Below are 17,044 nucleotides of genomic sequence, written 5' to 3'. Positions count from 1 at the left end.
AGTATACAGCCAAGAATGCTATTTAGGGAAATATGTCAAAATGGAGCAAAAAGCCGTGCAATGAGTGACCTTCATTTCTTCAAGGATGAAAAACTGAATTAGACAGCAACCATTGAGGTAGAAACAGAATTCTGCCTGGCACACAGTAGGTGCTTAAATAAATGCTTCTTGATTGGTCCTAATAGTTCCTTTTCTAAAGAAAGTAGAAGGGCCTTTCTTCATGATTTCCAAGAATACACCTTAACTTGTCATTTCCCTAATTTTCCCATCTTTAAAATAATTAGCTTAGATGATCTAAGTTCTAATATTTTAGGGGACATATACACATATAGAAAAAAAAATTAAATTTATTTTAAATAAATATGCCAAGGATAATTTTAGAAAAGGGAAAATAAAGCCTGACTTTTGAAACCCAATTTCCTAATGAACCATCAGATTTTGAGATGGTTAGCTACAAAATTGAAAGTCAATCTTTAATGTCATCTTCTGAGCAGGACTTTGGTAATAGAGTATTGTAGTGGGAATTAATAGTGCTCAATAGATACCACCTAGGTCTGTAGGGGACATTAGTTAGTCCAGCTGTTTAACCTGTTAGATTTTATATCTTTCAGTTGAGAAATGGGGGTGAGGGGGTGGGAAGGGAAAGAACAATCCGAAGCTACTCAAGTACAGGTGCAGAATTAAGCCCCTTTTTCTTGCTCTAGTTTGGTAAAATAATACATCCTTTAGTTGTTTTATAATGTATATAAGTGGGGGAAATTTTGAATATCTGCATATTTAAAAGAAAATAAAAATCAAGAATTGGTTTATAAATGTTTATGGGTGTAGAAAAAATGCTGTTATAAAGAAGATGCTGCTAAATTTGGAAAAATGGGAATGCCTACATATCTAGTGTTTTTGGAAACTGAGGAAAACTGTATATAGTTGGTTTCATGAGCAGGTGCCATTATTATAAAACATTATCTTGTTGTTGAATATACTTATTTTTTTAATTAGTAAATATATCTGTATAAGAATAGTCACAAAGGGGGAAAACAGTTTCCAGTGAATATCAATGAAATTATTATTCTTCTAATAGGAAATTACCTCACAAACTTGCAAATGATGGAGGGGGTAGGAGGTATGAAGCAGTCTGTCCATTTAATAAGACCAGAATTTATTTGCACATTTATTTATTTGTAGAGAGATTAAATCTTATTAATATAGACTTATACTCAGAAATGATGAGACCAGATTTCCAAGGAAAATTAGGTAAATCTATTATAGTCTACATACTTGGTCTTTTTTGGAGCAGAATATGATTTTGGTTTGTATCCACAGTGACAATAGTTTTCTCTTGTTATCCCTGGTCTTTTAGATACCCTTCTACAGAAAGCTATTTTTGTACAGCTCAAGGTTCATTATTGCATCATGTTACCATAAAGGAACAAAACACCAAGGTAGCCACTTAACCCCTAGAGAGATAGGAAGGTTTGCAGCTTATTTTAAATCACAAAGCAATTCTTTTGTGTACTGAATTGGCCCAAGGCTAAGGAGGTTGTGCAACCACTCACAAGGAGGCAAGACTGGCTTCCCACATGACCTCCACCTGTGGGCTGCTTGACAATCATGCCAGAACAGGAAAACCTTGAAGTCACTCTGATGTGGGGGCACTGCTCCTCCCTCTCTGCTTCTCAGGGGATCATCCTGCCAAGTCAAAAGAAACCAGATTCTGAAGAGCTATTGCAATGGCAAACACACAGAGAGTCAGAGCTTTCTTGGTAGGGAAGGAAATGTGGTTAACCTTAATTGGACCTGGGGCGAAAATGGAGGTACCAAGAAGCACTCCCACTGCTGCAATTGAACTATGAATTTTCTTTCCTCTCTTCCCCTACATTCCACCCAAATGGTTTGGCTCTATTCAGAAATTCAGTTGGCTTGAAAGGAAACATTTCTTTGGTTCTGGGTATATTATGGTAAATGTGATGCTACAGCTTTCTAAAATGTGAATTTAGTATTAATAAAATTTGTCAGACCAGTGTTTTCTAAGCTGTGGCTCATTTATCAAAGATAGTGAAAAGTTCTTTGTGTCTACAACTTCTTTTCCCATTTCCAACCTCTGAGGGAGGGAAGGACCCTGCATTAGTTAAGATGGTTGCATGATTTTTATGATTTTTTTTAAATCTAGAAATAACTTAAGATTAATGATGACATTTTGTCATTGGGAGGGAGGAGGCAAGGCAATTGGCATTACGTGACTTGTCCAGGTTACACAGTTGATATATGTCAAAGGCCGAATCTGAATTCTGTTCCTCCTGATTCCAGGGCTAGTCCTTTATATACTTCACCATCTAGCTATCCTAGCAATAACATTTTAATTCAAAAATTGCCTGAGATTTCACTACACATTTTAGTTTGGCATATATATTATATGTAACCTTTTAATCTAACTGATATATCTCATGGGGAAATCCTTGTAAAGATCACTACCTAAGAATGATAGTTTTAAAGGTTGAAGTTCTCAGTCCACAAAATAGGTTCTCAGGATCATGTGAGCTTATGAGTGCTGTCAATATAGGCCTCATAAAGTTACATGTGAATATTAGAAAAGAACTAGACTAAGATTAGACATTTATTTCATAGATGGCAAAGAAACAGTAAGTTTTGAAAAACCCAGTCAAGGAGTCCTATTCTAGCCTATTTCATTCTAAAATACTTTAGCTCCAACATCCTTCAAAGTATATTTCTCTCCGTCTAAACTGCCCTTCCCCTTACTGCCCAACCTTCCCTGAAGAGAATGCTTAGATGACAGCTATTCTTACCAACTAACCTGGGCTCATTATTAGTGGGTAACCAAAACAACACAATTTTGTAGCCCAATAACAATTGTCTAGACTTTCCAAAGTGTACCAAGGTTATACCTGTAATATTTATGTTGCTTAAGTGGCCTAAGTGGTTCTCATGTTCGTTCTTTCTTTCCCTCTCCCTCCTTCCCTCCCTCCCTCTCTCTTTCTCTCTCTCTCTCTCTCACACACACACACACACACACACACATCTGCACACATGTAGTCTTTAGCCAATTTCTAGCTAGTTAAAATTAAACTATTAGACAACATGAGTTAGAATAATGAAGGATCTAAGAAAGGAATCCCTTATTATATATATAAAATGTTAAATGGTGAAAATGGTAAACGAAGCAATTTCTTGATATCTAATGCACTGCTAAAATGAAATAACTGCATTTTAAGATGTGTGACAAAACCTTTCTTGAAAAGTCCTACTAAATGAGTAAAAAAAAAAAATCTTAATTCTATTTCTATAAAATTAATCAAAATAATTCTACTATGTAACCATCACAATTATTACCATGCAGAAGTGCATATGATAGCAACTTTTTCTGGATAATAAAAATACAATTAGAAATGCATGCTTAAGTGTTGATCCATTTTTCTTGGACCACAGTCGACTCTTCTGTGATATACCCAGGGGTCCTCAAACTTTTTAAATAGGGTTAGTTGGTTAGTGGGTAACCAAAACAACACAACTTTGTAGCCCAATAACAATTGACTAGACTTTCCAAAATGTACCAAGGTTATACCTGTAATATTTATGTTGCTTAAGTGGCCTAAGTGGTTCTCATGTTCGTTCTTTCTTTCCCTCTCCCTCCTTCCCTCTCTCTCTCTCTCACACCTCAGACCGTTGGGGATCAGACTATAGTAAAAACAAAAACTTTGTTTTGTGGGCCTTTAAATAAAGAAACTTCATAGCCCTGGGTGAGGGGGATAAATGTCCTCAGCTGCTGCATCTGCCCTTGGGCCGAGGTTTGAGGATCCCTGCCTCAATATCAATTCCTGTGACGAAAGCCTAAGCACAGCTGTCTCAGCAAAGATTGTCTTCAAGCTCCACCTTGTACAAAAGTTACCTGTCAACTAGAAGGATACCTCTCAGTTGGCTGGGATAGTACTGCAGACTGAGCAGACTCTAAGTCCAGACAGAGGAGAAGAGGTTATATTAACTGGTTAAATCTGTTTTGTACCAAGCATATGGCCACTAGTTTTTTGCCAAAACACTTAACTAAAAAAATGCTATGTATGATTTAAACAAAAACAAAAGTGAAATCACATTTTTCTTGAACGTTTTAAATTACTCCCTTCTAGGGACTTCAAAAACATTACCTCTGTTGAAGTAGACTTTTCACAGTATATTCCTTGTACTAAGTCAATAAGAGCACTTGATACAAGTTCCACGACCTAAAAAACAAAGGGGAAAAAAATGAAATGAAGCAATTTGAAAATATCTTTATCCTCATCTTGTCTCAGAACAGAACACAGAGTACGATGTACTGGTAGGATTATGTGGCTTGACAGAATGAATAGGGTTACCAGCAAAGGTCTTGGCAAATAACTGCCCAACTGAAAACTAAAACCAATATCTAAATCCTTCAAACCCACTATCTTAAGAGTCTTAGTGTGCCATTAATATACATGGAAATCTACTCAAGAGTCATTAGGAATATCTATTTAAATTTCAGCTAATCAATGAAATCATAAATCAATCTAATTTTTGCATGTTTACTGCTGTGTAGCAGGTAATTTTTTCAATACCTCATTCAGGAAACTGTTAGAATTCTTATCTTCATTCTTAATATAGAAAAGGAAGACAGAATTGAAAGCAGAGTTAACCTTTTAAATATGATCACTTGGCATTCTGCTGTTCTTGAAATGAGCTGGGGATGTATTTAGTGCATGGCCCGAGGGTCAACTATATCACATATGCTGAAAATGTCTGCAATCCACCAATGTTTAAATCATATTTATCAATCTCTATTATCTTGAGGATTCCTATTGTTTAAAAAAAAAAAATTGAGCAAAGCTCAAAAATCTGAACTTGTTTGAGAATGTAAAACAAGCAGTCAATGGTCTCCCTGGAACTATGATACAATTTAGAGTTGTTTAAACAAACTATCTTAATCTGAGAGAACAAAATGATGGAGTTTATTATGAAGTTTAGTGCAGTTTTTTCAAGACAAGACCATTAAGGCTTGCAAATTTTAATTTCTTGAGCTTCTTATATAAGATATATATATATATATATATATAAAACTTCCTATATATGATCCTTTTTTGCTTACTAAAATTTAGTTTTATTTCTGATTAATTTAAAGGGTTTTAAGCTGAAGGATACAAATCCAAAGAAAAAATATTTGTGTCTCAGAACTCATACCTGATAAATATTTTTGGCCAAATCAATTGCCTCAAAATCTCAATACACAAACATTTATCTCCATATCTATATTTATTGATACACTATATAACATACTGGCACAGTTGACTATAGAAATTCTGCTGATTAAAGCACTTTTTCCCCCTAGCAATACAGATAGGTTAATTTGTAAGATTTATAAAAACAGCCTTTTTTTTTTTTTTAAATTGTGTTGTCCTTGAGGTAACCAAATACTTAAGAAATATTGTAGCAATATGATCTGCATAGGAACTGAAAGGACAATGATCCTACAGTATTACCAGATGTGTTGAGTTATTTAAGTGGGGAACAGAGAAAATGAAGAGATTTTTTTTTTTCCTCTAAAGGTATCAGATAAAGCTTCATTCTCAAATCCAGAAGGATTGAGTATCACCAATAGGTCTATGAAGGACTGTAACTAAATGAAAAGCCTCAGATTATATTACCATTAATATAAGCACCATCCCAAGATTCTCCTGATGGCTAGGACACATAATACAGATCAATCACTCACTAAAAAAATGTTATGGTTTGTGAAACAGCCTAACTTCTGAGACTAACACTGGTAATATGAAGAGGAATTTATAAAGACAGAGTATTACTCTAAATGTCAAAATGATACTATGAACATTTCACAATGGATCTGGCTAAGGATTACTAGACCTTTCCCCTATTCTATTGAAACTCTAGACAAAGTAGCCGCAACAGAACATTCTTTGGTATTCCCTCTTCACCCCCAACTTTTATTCAATTAGCAAGGACAGCCTGTTTCTGACTTATACACCTGACTCACAAATGACTCAAAACACTGCCATGAAACACTTTCATCTTCTCCAGCCCCAGACTCTGCAGGTCCTGCCACTACTGTCCTGAAGAGCCCATTAGATTTTGAAAAAAAAGAAAAAACCTAGAGCATTTGGAAAATGAATAGGTTCCAAAGGGATGGAAAATAAGGAATAGGAGAAAAAAATTAGGGAAACTAAGCCTTAAGAACAGGACTTAATCTGCCTTAATTAATGCTGGTCCCTCTGCTCAAAAATATGTTTCTTTTAAGAGGTCTGAAAATTTTTGTTTTAATTCAAAATGCTATTTAAAATTTCATCATTTAGTGCATTACTTTGACTAACAAGTATCCTCTTTTAAAAATTTCAAGGCGCTATCATTCATAACCTTTTGTAATTTATTTAAATCAGATTACTACCCGGAATGTGTAGTAGGAATAAGACTTGTGAGTGGGTGAAGGAATGCAGATAAGCCAGGAAAGGTGCATTTTAATTTTGAAGCATCAAGACTTAGAAGGGAGGGCTAAAACAAGGTACCAGAAGTCCAGGTAGTAGAAGAATAATGTGGCAATAGAAATGGAGAACCTGCCAAAGACATTTCACCTATTACAAAGTTTTGCAAAGGCTAGTCCTATACAGTGAAGAAAGAAGAAAATTATACTCCTCTTCTACTTTCCCAGATATAAGCCATTGTTTCCAATATAGGTAGCTCAGGCTAATACTTTATTTCACTTACAATATGAATTAAAAAATACTTTTATGGTGTAGCCTGGGAATTTCACAGTCACTTAAAATTCCCTATGAGAAAATGAGCCTCAAATTCCAAGTAATTTGCTTACTTGGATGATAATAATAATAATGATAATAAAATTTTAGGATTTTCTAAGTTAGAGATGACCTATAGTTATTTCCTAAACTTTTAAATAAGTTATTTTAAATGTATACTGCCATAAGATAAAAAATTTTGGTCCTTATTCTAAAAAACGTAAATCTCTTCCTAGCCCATTTTTCTTTCCCTTACCCCCTTTTCCAGTTTTCCATTACTATATCATCTACTCATTTTTCCTTTTATAATCTGAGTCTCTTGCTTCTCTTGAATGGCTGAAATGGCTCTTTCTCAGGTTACTAATGATCTATCACATCCAATGATATATTCCCCATCCACATCTTTCTGCAGCATTTGATAAAGTTAGTGTCCGCTCCCTTCTGGTCCTTCTCCACACCTACTTTGAGCCCATGACACTGCTCTCTAACTCCTAGATTTTTTTCCCCTCATTTCTTTCAATGAACGAAAGGATTTAGGGCATTGGATTAAGAACTACATAATAAGATGCCTTAGAATCCAGACATATCAAACATGTGGTTCACAGGGCCTCATTGTGGGCCCATAACACTCCAGAGTGTGACCTGAACTAGATTAAAATATAATTGGAAATTATTTAACAAAATGAATAAAAAACACAAGATAACTTTAATATGTTTTCTAAGTCAATATGTGGACCTCAGAGATCCTTATGTATAGTTTAGTGGCCCTTACTTTTACTTGAGTTTGATACCACGAATCCAACTCCCTCATTTCACTGATAAGGAAACTGAGGCAATTTTTCCACTGGGTAACAGAGCCTCCCTTTTTTTGTCATTAGTTTCTCTTGACCTCTAAGTATAAGTTGTTCTCCATTCCCAAAGCTTCTTCCTCAACCCTCTTTCGCTATACTAAACTAGGAGGAGGAGAAACAGTAGGGAATAGAAATGACTCCTTCACAAGGCAAGGGAGGATGAGGAAGTCCACTAGGAAGCAAGCAAGCCCCATGGCTTCAGATAAGGCAAAGTATAAACTGGTGCAGAAGGATTCTTGGTGTAATCAAGGCCATGACTTCCAAATCCAGTTCTAGTCCCAGCCTTAGAGCCAGCCACTCCCACAGTGGTAGTCCTACCCCCAGTGAAATTGGCTGCTGTGTCAACATCCTCTGAGAAGGTCCCAGTTTGGAAACTCCATCTGTGGATGAGGGAGGTCAGCCAATCTGATGCTGCCAAGATGCTGAGGCTCCTTTTTCTTCAAGACTCTGGTTGATTCAGAACAACTGCAGACAACAGTCGACTGGGGAACCAAGAACTGCTTCTCATAAGAGCAGGGGTAGAAATGAACAAAACCTAGGAAAACATTTTCATTAAGGTTGGGGAAAGAGCAGAGAGGAAGCTCTAGTTCCAAAATTTCAAATTATCTGATAAATGTCATATCTCCACTGGAGTCTCCTGCCAAGAACACCTCAGGAAAAAAAAAAAAAAAAACCAAAAACCTAAAGCCCAACATATTTCAAACAGAATTTTTCACTTTTCTTCCAAAATTTGCCCCTTTTCCTCATTCTTAATTCTGAAAGTATTAGCATTCTTGCAATCATGCAGCCTCAAAGCCTTATAATTACTGTTGACTTTGTCCATCTAATTGGTTGCTAATTTTTGTTAATGCTTCTGCATCTATCTAATACAGTCATGCTTTCTTCTCTGGTCACATTGCCACTACCTAGGTCATGCCTGGGATCTATGGTAGCTGTCTCTACATCTAAGCTTTTCATGGATCCTTTTTGATTTGATCGCTAAAGTCACAATATTCCTTAAGACACTCCTTTATACAAAGCAAAAGGGTTAAGCAAAACCAGCCAACATGATGACTGTATTTGACAATAGTAGAAATTGTATATAATTAGTATGCATTTATAAGGTGACCTATATGCTGGACACTGGCTCTAAGTACTGTAGGTACAAAAACAACCAAAAATGAGACAACCTTTTCTATCAAGCAGTTTACATGTACTTCTATTATCCCCCCTCTACTTCTCTACTGAGGAAAGAAGTGTGTTCTATCACCTGCTCTTCAGGACCTAAAGTAGTCAATGCATTTATCTGATATATTATTATATTATGTAATAATATATTATTCTAAATAATAATGCTATTTACATGATTACAATCATGTGTATTGTTTTCTAGATTCTATTGAAGCAATTAGGTGATGTGGGAGATAAAAAGTGCTGAATGTGGAGACAGGAAGAACTGAGTTTAATTTTGCCTCATCCAATTTACTTAGCTCTGTCCCTCATCTATAAAATGGGGATAATAATAGTACCTATGTTACAAGGTTTTTGTGACATCAAATAACAAAATATAAAAAAGTGCTCTGTAAACCTTAAAGTACTATTATTATTACCATTATTATTAATATTATTCTGTCTGCCAGTATCAGTTCATGGAAATCTCATAATTTTCCACATTCTTCATATTTGCTATTTTTAAATATTCCATTACATTCACTACAATTTTTTTTTAGTCATTGTCCATCAATTGACAGTCACCTATTTTAATTCTAAATTCTATAAATAATGTCACTTTGATTATTTTGGTCTATATGGAATCTTTTTTCTAGAGTAGATCTCAATAAAATATTTCATCAGAAAGACCCGAAAATAAAAATTGGGGGGAAAAAGAAAAACAGTGAGATCTCTAACTGGGTCAAAGAATATGAAAAATTTAAAGACTTTCCTTAAATACTTCCAAATTGTTTTTCAGATGATTAACATCAATTCACAACTCCAGCAATGTTATTAGATTAATATACTAAATTTCCTACAGCACTTCTAACACTTATTGCCTTTTATCACAGGATCATCAATTTAGAGCAACAAAGGACCTTAGAAGTTCATTTAATCCAGGTGCAATCATTTTGAATCTCGCAGAGGTATAGTGATTGCCATATAAACATAGATTTATTATTGATGTAGATAATATTTAGTATAAATAAATATACTGCTATATAGAAAATTAGAAGTAACAGAATCAGGATTAGAACCCAGTTCTTTTGACTTCACCATCCTTTACTTCTTCCAATAAAATGTCATGGGAAGTCTGAGAGAGAAGTAAAAATGTAATTGTGGAAGCTTTGTGGATAATAATAGCTAATACTTAGCACTTTAAGTTTTTGCAAAAAGAGTAAAATTTGATTTACACTTTAAGGGAGAATGCAGAATCACAGAAGACTTAAAAGGGCATAAGAAAATTACTCAATCCAAGACTGTGCCTTCCTTCCTGATTCTATGTATCCTTTTTAACAAAAAAGGAAAGTGAACCTCAGAGAGTATTTTTCCTGTGGTCACACAAACAGTAAGTATTGGAGTAGAGATTCAAATTTAGTTCCTTCATGATGTGGGGTCCAACACTCTTGACAGCATGCTACAGCATGCTTTCTCTCCAACTGCCACAGAAGGTGATACAAGGCAATTCATTTTCTTAAAGATAAGGGACTGGGTCTCTTGAGCCTGTCTAGACCTTGAGAAGTTTATTCTATAGTAAGTATCCTTATTATTCTGGGCTACAGCCATCACAGTACTGAAGAAGTAATCATCACAATGGCAGTCTTTGACAGACCTTATATTGAGACCCATAATATCCCTCTGAGTTTAGAACTACATTATCTATATTTAAGAGATGAGGAAAAAGATTTTAAAAAGTCCAATGACCAGTCTGGTTACTTCACTAAAGAAGACATCAGAAAAAGGATTTAAAAAATATTTTTTTTGAAGGCAATTGGGATTAAGCAATTTGCACAGGTTTACATAGCGGTGAAGTGTCTATAGGGCTGGTTTTGAATTAAGGTCCTTCTGATTCTATGGCTGATGTTCCTTCTAATTTGCCACTAAGCTGAAGAATTTTTTTAAGTAGTCCAGAATGAATCACATTGGGTCTATCATCTAACCTTAGATCTCAAAGCTATCTTCTACTCTGGAGAAAATGATATAATTTATCTACAATAACAATAATAATACCTTGAAGGAAACAGATTTTCTGTTATGCTTGGCATAATTCAGAAGCAAAAAACCCAAAAAACTGACCAAGAAATCTTAGCAATCTTTACTCTTGGGGATGAGAAAAATGTAATCTGTCCTTTTTTATCTTATGAAACATTTATCTTTGTCTTTCCATTTCTAGTAACTGAGAATAGGGACATTTACTAACAATGTATGTATATCTAGAAGTTTTTCTGCAGCAATCAGCAATGGTATCTGTCTACTAATTCTCAACCCATTGTTCACTTCATAGTTGCATGTCAATGAAAGAACTTATTAAAGAGAGAGAGAGAGAGAGAACACGCTTAAAATGACAAGAATATCAGATTTCTTTATTAGGTAGGTAGTTTTGCTCTCCCTGATGCCAACCACCTTTTGAATGGAGTTTTCTGGCTGTATTGAACTTGTCAGAAGCTCATTATTCCAAAGCCAGAATTTATTTATTTATTTCACCATTCCTGTCTCCCCACCCCCAAACATCCTATTGCTTTTTCCACATTAAAAATCAAAGGTTAAGCATACTAATACACTATTTTTAACAATTTAAAAAAAAATCCTTGTCTTCCCCCCCTTCTTTTTAAATATAACCTTAGATTTGCTACTGCAAACCCTTGAAAAGCCAATGATGTTTAAGTTTGTAATTAGAAATCAGGGAAAAATATGAGATTGCTTTTAAATAACCATTACTGTATATTTAAAATATTTATTGGACCTTTTTGGATGTCCTACTTCCAAACACGGCTGTTCCCCAGATCTCTGTCCTGGGCCCTTTTCTTTCTCTTTCTCTACACCTTCTGCTTTGAGTTTCCTATCAGCCACCATGGGTTCAAATTGCCTATGCAGATAACTCCTACATCTATATATGTAGAGGGCCAGACCTCTGGATAAGTACACTTGAAACAAGTTGTTAACTCAGTGGAATTGATGAGACAATGGTTATCTAGTTTATATATATTTAGTACTTAGTATGGTGATGTAATGGTTCTCTGGTTCACACATATTTAGTATGCTGTAATGATGTAATTATATATACCCTTATATATATATACCCTATATATACCTTATATACCCTATAAGGACTGAGAGAACTGGGGAAAGAGGCGGACTGATTGAGATTGTGAGAGAGATTTCTGGAGACTGTCAGACTGCTGAAGAATAAAGGCTTTGGACTCTATTCTTATCCATCCTTGTGGTGACTATCCTGCTGAAATCAGGGTTGGTTCCAAGGCTCTCCAGAAAGCTAGCCTGAACATTATAGTTCTCCTCTATCACCTTGGTAAATATTTTTGATGAATATATATCTTTTGGCTTTGAGCTTTGCTATTTATTATCAGAAGGTCACTAAAAAGTATATTTTATGTTGTTATATTTTCCAAGTAATCTTGAATGATCTTGGCATATCAATGATCTTGTAAAAGATAAGATGGCTTTTTGTCCTGCCAGATCAAATGCCTTTTTTTTTTTTGGTAAACAAGAAACAAAATAAGATTTTACATTTACTGCATCTTTCAGATGAAAAGACATTTTATAGTTGAAGTCATTTGTAAAATCCTGAATGATTCAAACAAATAATCTCAGTTAGGATCTTATCTATTAGAATATAGATGACCCTTATAATTATTTTGTATATATAGACAACCATAATTGCTCTTACTGAGCTCAACTTACACCATATGCCTACTAGATACCTCTACTTGGATATCTCATATATTTCTCAAACACAACATGTCCAAGACCAAGCTATTTTCCCTGTAAATCTTTATCTCTTTGTTCTCTATCTCTGTAGGGATGCCTCTATCCAGTTGCTCAGAATAAAACTTCAGAATTATCTCTGATGTTTCTTTCTCCCTCAAATCTATATTTAATTGAATCTCTACTTCTCTTGCATATATTACCTTCTTTTCATTTACAGGGACACTGCCTTAGTTCAGGCTTTTTTCACTCCCCTGAGCTGTGTACTTTTTTATCTGACCTCATTATATCCTTCTCTATTTCATAAATAATCTTCTTAAAGTACAGATCTGATGATGTCACTCCTTTGCTCAAGAAACTCCATGCTGATGTTGAGGTATAGAGATGGGCCAAAGACACATATATAGGAAATAGCAGACATGGGATTTGAACTGAGTTCCTTTAATTCCAAACCTGGTTAATTTTTCATTGTATTACATGCCACAACCTCCTGTGGCATATAAATCCTTTGCAATTTTACTCTGACCTACTTTGGGAAGAGAGATTAAAAAATAAAATTGTTGCTTTTATATTGTCTAAATTTCCCCCTTTATCTCTCCTTTTTCTCATATAACCCCCATATAACAAGGAAATTTTTTAAAGGAAAAAGAAGAAAAAAATGAAATCAGTATATTGAAAAAAATAGAACATATACAATATTCTATACCTGAGGATCCCCTATCTCTTCAAAGAAGTTGTAGTCAAGTTACCTTTTTTCTTTCTTCTTGGAGGTCATGCTTATTCTTTATAATTTTGCAAAATTCATTTTGATTGTTTTGTGGCAGTTGTTCTTTCCATTTATTTTAGTTATAGTTATTTTGTATACATTATTTGAATCTGTTTAATTTATCGTTTCACTTTATATAAGGTTTTTTATGCTTCTCCATTTTCATTATATCTGTTGTCTCTTACAGCACAGTAATATTCCATTTCATTCATATGCCACAATTTGTTTAGCCTTTCCTCAAGATGGGTATTTATTTTCTTTCCAATTCTTTGATATATAAAAGTATTGCTATAAATACTTTGGTGTGTATGGGGCCTTTCTTTTTTGTCAAAGACCTCCTTAAGATATACACATAGTTGTGGAATCTCTAGATCAAAGGGTGTGGGATTTTAGTCACTTTATTTGTATAATTCTAAATTGCTTTCCAAAATAGTTGTACTAAATTCACAGTTCAATCAACAGTGAATTAGAATTGTATAACCCTTCCTACACTAATTATTCCCATTTTTTGTAACGTTTAGCAATTTGCTAGGTGGGAGATAAAGATTTCTTTTGATTTATATTTATCTTATTATTAGTGATTTGAAAATTTCTGTTCAATCTTTGTTAATAGTTTGTGATTATTCTTTTGAAAAAATTTTTCACATCCTTTGACCACTTATCTATTATGAAAATGGTTTTTGGTCTTACATATTTCTGTTAGTTGTCTGTAGATCTTGGATGAGGTACCAAATCTTATACAAAGATTTTTCCCCTCTATTTCCCTCTTTATTCTAGATGCACTAATTTTGTTTATGCAGAAGCCTTTTCATTTTATGTAATCAAAATGATCTATTTTACCTTTTGCAACTGATTCTATTCCTTTGATGTTTCTCTACTAATTTGTTTTTATTGTGTGATCTTTAATATGAAGAATTTATAGCCATTTTGAATTTGTTGTGGAATGTGACACAAAGTATTTCTCCAAGCCTATTATCTAGAAAATCCAGATTACTTTTCTAAATTCATTTTACATTATTGCTATCTATAGATGATTCCATGCAGTCAAACAAGCCTACTTGCTACGCATTTGACATTATATCTCTCTTTGTACTTTTATATAGTTCAACTCATTATGCCTAGAAAGAATACATTCTTATCTTCACGTCTTAAATTCCTCAACTTACTTTAAGATTTAGATGCAGTGACATGTACCATGAAAAAATTTTCTTAAAATATATATGTATATATAAACACTTTTGTGATACCTTTGTTTTTACACTACCTATATCTGTCAATGTAACTGGCCACAAAACTAACCAGAATATTGGAAAAATCTGTCATATTCAGGAGCCACAGCCTCAGACACTCTCTGATAGCCTATCAAGCTGATGTGGGTTAATAAGTCAAGCAATCAGTCAACAAATATCTACTAAAAGACTACTATATGCCAGGTTTTGTGTTAAGTGCTGGAGAAATGGAAAAAAAGAAGCAAAAAATAATCTCTGCCCTCCAAGAACTCATAATCTAACAACTGGAGAAATAACTAACAGAGGGAAGTTGCTAGAACTATAGAAGTAGGGAAAGGTTTTCTATAAAAAATGGGATTTTATTTGGAACTTAAAAAAACCCAGTAAGTTATTAAGCAGATTTGAATGAGAAGAGCATTTCAGATATAGAGGATAGCAGAAGAAAATTTAGAAAGCAAAGATACCCCAGTCAATAAGATCACATGGACTGATCCATCATTCACAATGTGAAGGGTTCTGTGTAGCTGAATCCTTTGATTTGTGCTGCTTCCCCTATTAGAATGTTCATTCTTTGAAATGAGGATTTTCTACTTCATTTAGCCTGGTGCCTTGCATATATTAAGTGCTTAATAAGTGCTTTAATTTCATTCATTCATTCACTTGTTTATTCATAATCCTTTAACTCCACAAAGGTGAAAGATGGTAATAGAGAGGGAATATATTTTCATATCTTTTTTTAGAGACCAGGTATAATCATAATTACACAGAATTCAGGTTTGTTTGTTTCATTTTTGTTATTTCTAATTATGTTTTTGGAGACATTACATAGAATGTTTTTCCTAGTTTTTCATACTTCATGAATTAATTCACATTAATCTTCTCATGTTTCTCTGTAGTCATCATTTAAAAAAAAACAGTAATATTCCATTAAATTCATATACTACAACTTCTTTGGCTATTCTTTGTTCAATAAAGAGAGTTTGTTTCTACTTCTTTGTCACTATAGTGTTGCCTTAAATAAATATATACAAATGGCCTTTCTTTTTTACATTTCAAAATGTATGTGTCCAATCATGGAGAATCTCTGAATTAAAGGATAAAGAAATTTTTGTCACTTTCTGAGCATAATTCCAAATTCAAGAATCAATTTACAATTCCATTAGTTTTGAATCTCTACAACCCTTCTATTGTTGCTCATTCCCATCTTTTGTTATCTTTGGCAATTTTCTATGTTTAAGTAAAGCTTTACTTAAGGCCCCAAATCGTTTTGATATTCATTTCTCTTATTTGTAATGATAGAACATGGTTGTCAATATTTTTTTGAGAACTGTTTGCCCAAGTTTTTTACAACTAGCTATTTGGGAATGCTAGGAAATCTTTCTTGATTCTCCAACTTCTTAGTTTTCTCTCCCTTCTCAAATTACCTTGTACTTAACTGTTTGCACATTATATTTCCTAATAAAACATAATTTCTTCAAAGGTAGAGTCTTTTTTTCATTTTGTCTTTGTAGCCATGGTGCCTTGCATATCGTAGGCACTTGATAAATGTTTCATAAATTGAATTTCCTCATAAATAACATGGTATAATTATAATGCTTGACTAAATAATAATGTAGTGATAGAACACTCACCAACAGAAGAAGAAAAACAGAGAATGTAGGAAGGGACCAAATGAAACCAAAAGCATAGACAGACATCAAGCTAGGCTATGTCCACAAACTGATTTGTGGAATAAATCAGTAAAAATTGACCAGGCTTGAATTGACACAGGTCCTATCTGTAAGTGGTATTAAGTATTCTTGTGCCTCTGTCAATAAATATAATTCAGGAGTATTGTTATTTAACAACTGACAGATGGAATGGACTTTACAGAATGCAGATGTTTGTTAAATTAGCAAATCATCAGCTCACCCCAATGTATCATAACTTAAAGTGATCAGTTTCCTAAAGTAAAATAAAATACTCTGAAATTTTAAAATACAAATGTTAAAGATGAACTTAAATGGCTTTATCAAAGTTTGGCTAACCTATAAATAACATTAATATCAAAATAGAATAGTTTTAATCCACAAAAAGGTCACAACATAATTTGTTTTGCTCAGCATGTCAAAACCCTGGAAAACATTCAAGATTTATAATCTTCTTTCAAATACTTGCCCTCTAAACATTATTTTTAAGATCACTCTGACTGCAATATAAAAAAACAAAATTATTTAGAAGACCCTCTTGTTTTTTTTTTTTTTAATAGAACTAAACACATATGTCTTTTTATTCATGAAAGACCTATCTCTACACCAACATTCATTCCACAAAGGCATAATAACTATGCCTTTAGGATATCATTTACCCTATATACTATCCACCAAAATGTATTCTTTTCTTTTTTTTTTTTTAATAGCTTTTTATTTACAAGATACATGCATGGGTAATTTTTCAGTATTGACAATTTCAAAACCTTTTGTTCCAATTTTTCCCCTGCTTCCCCCTACTCCTTCCCCAAGATGGCAGGTTGACCAA

The 17,044-nt window shown here is 33.7% G+C and overlaps 1 protein-coding gene across 1 annotated transcript in view; it reads right to left on the bottom strand.

Annotated features, from left to right (window-relative positions):
* Positions 1 to 17,044, bottom strand: part of PDSS2 (decaprenyl diphosphate synthase subunit 2) — a 288,494-nt gene that overhangs the window by 75,277 nt on the left and 196,173 nt on the right. Inside the window, exon 4 of the mRNA XM_031964462.1 lies at positions 4,155 to 4,229. Coding sequence (XP_031820322.1) covers positions 4,155 to 4,229 — 75 coding nt within the window. The remainder of the gene's footprint in view (positions 1 to 4,154; positions 4,230 to 17,044) is intronic.

The sequence above is a fragment of the Sarcophilus harrisii genome, chromosome 4 (assembly GCF_902635505.1).
Source record: "Sarcophilus harrisii chromosome 4, mSarHar1.11, whole genome shotgun sequence".
In the NCBI taxonomy this organism is placed as follows: domain Eukaryota; kingdom Metazoa; phylum Chordata; class Mammalia; order Dasyuromorphia; family Dasyuridae; genus Sarcophilus; species Sarcophilus harrisii.
This window is presented reverse-complemented; position numbering and strand designations above follow the sequence as displayed.